At 36.4% G+C, this 3,559-nt stretch overlaps 1 protein-coding gene across 1 annotated transcript; it reads right to left on the bottom strand.

Annotated features, from left to right (window-relative positions):
* Nucleotides 1–1,781: 1,781 nt before the first annotated feature.
* On the bottom strand, nt 1,782–3,022 carry LOC121813854 (the record flags this gene model as incomplete). The annotated part of the gene is made up of 2 exons (XM_042217799.1): nt 1,782–2,299; nt 2,558–3,022. Coding segments are annotated over 2 exons (647 nt in total), but the record flags the coding sequence as incomplete, so codon positions are not given.
* Between the last annotated feature and the right edge of the window lie 537 nt (nt 3,023–3,559).

The following is a 3,559-nucleotide window of genomic DNA, read 5'->3' as shown; positions in this document are numbered from 1 at the left end:
CCCTTGCTGACATCAGTCAAGCTATCCCTGCCTTCATTTCATTCCTTAATGATTTTTTTTTTTTTTTTACCAGAATAATCTATTAAATGTTGACTGAGCGCCATACTTTAAATCTTTGAATCTTTCATGTCTGAACTGAACTGGATGACCTTTTCTTCTAATGTCTACATTTGATCCTCTGTGTTCCTGTTACTCTGTTAACAGCAGCTATGACACCTAAAGCTTCAACCATGAGTCATAATTTATAATTTGGACTCTAAACTTCATGAACACAGAACTCTGAAACTTACTGTGTGTAAAACACAATGATGCATTGAAGGAAACACTCATATATCCAGTAAATGTATAAATGTATGAAACCTGGTCAGTCTATACAACAATCTACTGTACTAAAATGACAATCAAGCAGCAAACTCCTTGTTACACATCAAACAAAATTTCAGATGAAATCAAATGAAATGTATCAGTATTGTATAAGGGAGGCAAACTAACAAGAAGCAGATTCATGAGAGAAGCTCAAATTTTTCTGTGATGCTCAACTTCAGGATCTGACCTCAGATTTACTATAAAACCTGGAGCATGTGCACAGGAGTGCCCTTTCCAGCAGATTACTCTGTAGCAGGCTGACATGCAGGAGGAAAAAAAACACTATACGGGAGACATTTGGGAAATACAGGAGACAATTTTAGACCAACACTCACCATTCTTCATCTTTAGTAAGTTTCAGGTCAAGGTACAGTACTAAGGTGTCATTAACAGTGACACTTGAGGTCAAAGTTCATCTTAAGGAGACGATGATCTGTTGCTTTCTTTAATCCTTAATCCTTAAACGTGAAAAAGCAGCTGTAATCAAAACATTAAAGGCACATATAAATCCATCATGACTGAAACATATTAAAGATGTTGTTTTCCCTCAAGGTGAACCAAATGTTTATTTTATTTTTGACGTGACAGAACAAAGTTATGCTCAATGTTCACTGCTCACATTTCACAGACCTGACCTGTATGTCTTTATATTCGCCTCACTGATTTCAGCCTTCTGCAAAATAGTCCCAGCTTCCTACTCCATCATGTCACAGTATCAGAATCAGTTAATCATGAACAAACAGAAGAAAAAAAATCAGCATATACTAAAAAAAGAAATTGTTACAACTAAAATGAATTTTTATACTCAAATCCAGAATATTGTGAGCTCTCTATCATCAACAAGAAGCATTTTCTATTTTATCTCAAGCCATTTTCTTTTACTTCGAGAAAGTGGTAAAGACAGTCACTCTTGTGCTTTTGTGTCTCAGTCTCTGTATTGGTGAGATGCTTTCAGTGAAAACTTCTGCAATTTGTCCATCATCAGTAGTTCCACTGATCGGTCAACAATTCAACGTCCCCACTGGCTGATTCAATTACATGTCCACATGAAGGCGACAAAGGTAAACACAAGAAAACAAAGTAACTCACTGACATATAAACATGCTGACAGCTCAAAAACCTGAAGCTTCTCAATTTTCTACCTTAAATCCAACACTCTAACAGAGACAAAAGACAAAGAAGTGCCACCTGTTGGTTTATGGTGGAAACAAACCATATTTCTGCTTTTGATTATTTTCTGAATATTTATATAATTCTATACAGAATGATAAACACCGTGACACAATATTTAACGTTATAAATCTATTATAATTTATACAACTATAATTCATTTTAGCTGTATAAATCTATATTAGTTAAAAAATCACTATGTTGTATAGGCATAAAAGATATATATACAAACATATGGATAAAGTTTATTATTGTTTGCAGGATGATAATTAAAAACATTAAAGTTCAGTGTGCAAAAGTTTAAAAAAATGAATCCTAAACATCCTGAACTCACAACTGCAGTCTGACAGTTTTTAAGAGATAATAAAACAAATAAGCAGAACACTTACCTTTCCCATAAGTGACAGTGTGATAAAAGTTTACTGTTGAAGTAATGAAGAATATAAACATGAAGAGGAGTTTCCTACACTGTTTTGTGGATCAGCTCTAGATTGTGGCTCATTATTCTCTTTCCACCAAATCCTCTAACAGTTTCATTTACATTGTTGATCAAACTGTTTCCACTTATTCATCTGATAAGCTCAAAGTTTTCCGACATCCAACCCTCGACTCTGTGTAGAAATCCTGTTATTTAGACAGTAAATAAATGAAAAGCAGCAGAGCAGCAGAGCTGCTGTCAGTCCACAGTAGAGGCCAATCCCACCTCGACTCTCTGTGTTTGATGCCTTAGGTTTTCTCGCAGATTCAGGAAAATCCCTCACTGCTGTAGAGACACAAACATCTGAGTCACTTATAAATAAATATTACACTAATACCACATTAAATAACTCACATCTCTAAGAAGGATCTTATTCGTCCAAAGAAGTGCCAAACTAGACATGTTTAAATTGCTCTCCTGAATCATCTCACCAGTGACGTTGAGTTTCACTGAGGACTCATTCAAGTCTCTCAGTGATATAGAAATAAATTAGTAAATAAATAATGGTAATAATAATATTAATATTAATCATGATAAACTTACCAGTTACGTTGAGTCGACATCTTCCAACACTGAAGCCATAATCAGTGTTGACCTCACACAGGTACAGACCCGAGTCATCAGTCCTGAGTCTGGACAGTTGAAGTCTGATTCGTCCTTCTCTGAGGGCGTCTTTGTCACTCTGGACTCGTCCTGAAAACTTTTCATCCTGAGACTCTGACACCTCAACACCTTCATGAACATGATACAGGACTGAGAGTTTATCACTGATGAAGAGTTCACAGAGGATGTTGAGAGTTTTGGTGGATCTGTCAGGTTTGGTGGTGAACGTCCACTCCAGTGTGATGTTGTGGTTCTCCTCTGCCTGATAGCAGGTCTGTGTCACTGATTGTTTTGCAGTCTTGGACTTTGATGTTTCTGGATTTGCGGTTAGCAATAATGGAGACAAGACTGACTGAATGCAGGGAGGAGACACAGAGACAGGCCAAGAAAAGAAATGAAAGGGAACTGATTAAACTAAACAAGGAATTAAAAACGAAACACCTAGATCACTGGTCTAGGCACTTGGTAAAAATGCTAAACATCAGAGGACTAAGGAAAAGAAAAAGTATCACATACAACTCCAGAAACAAATCACAAATCCACAATATTCAAAGTACAAGGCAGAAACCCTGAGATCCTAATAGTTACTAGTAAGACTGGATATAGTGTAGCTCTTTGTAATGGGTATCTTCCTGCGTTGTCTCTGAGAAGATACAGCAGTTGATAAGATGGAGTCCAGTCATTTATTCAGTTTGTACAGGTATTCCCACAGCACAGGAATGAACACTTTGTATGCTTTGTGTAGAAATAATACACAACAATAAGCAACATTCATATTAATATTACAGATTACATGGGTTTATACAACAGTCTACTAAAACCAGGAGAAACCTGGTGTTAAACCAACTAACACCTACTGCTGTTACTACATGATTGAATGCAATCCAACATTTCCATCTGCTGGTTATAATGGTTAACAGCAGAGCAAATTTGCAGCTGCGG

Source organism: Haplochromis burtoni, unplaced genomic scaffold, assembly GCF_018398535.1.
Source record: "Haplochromis burtoni strain Fernald_Lab_line unplaced genomic scaffold, NCSU_Asbu1 Contig_3018, whole genome shotgun sequence".
NCBI lineage: Eukaryota > Metazoa > Chordata > Actinopteri > Cichliformes > Cichlidae > Haplochromis > Haplochromis burtoni.
Note: the sequence above shows the minus strand (reverse complement) of the source record. Positions and strands in the feature narration are given on the sequence as shown.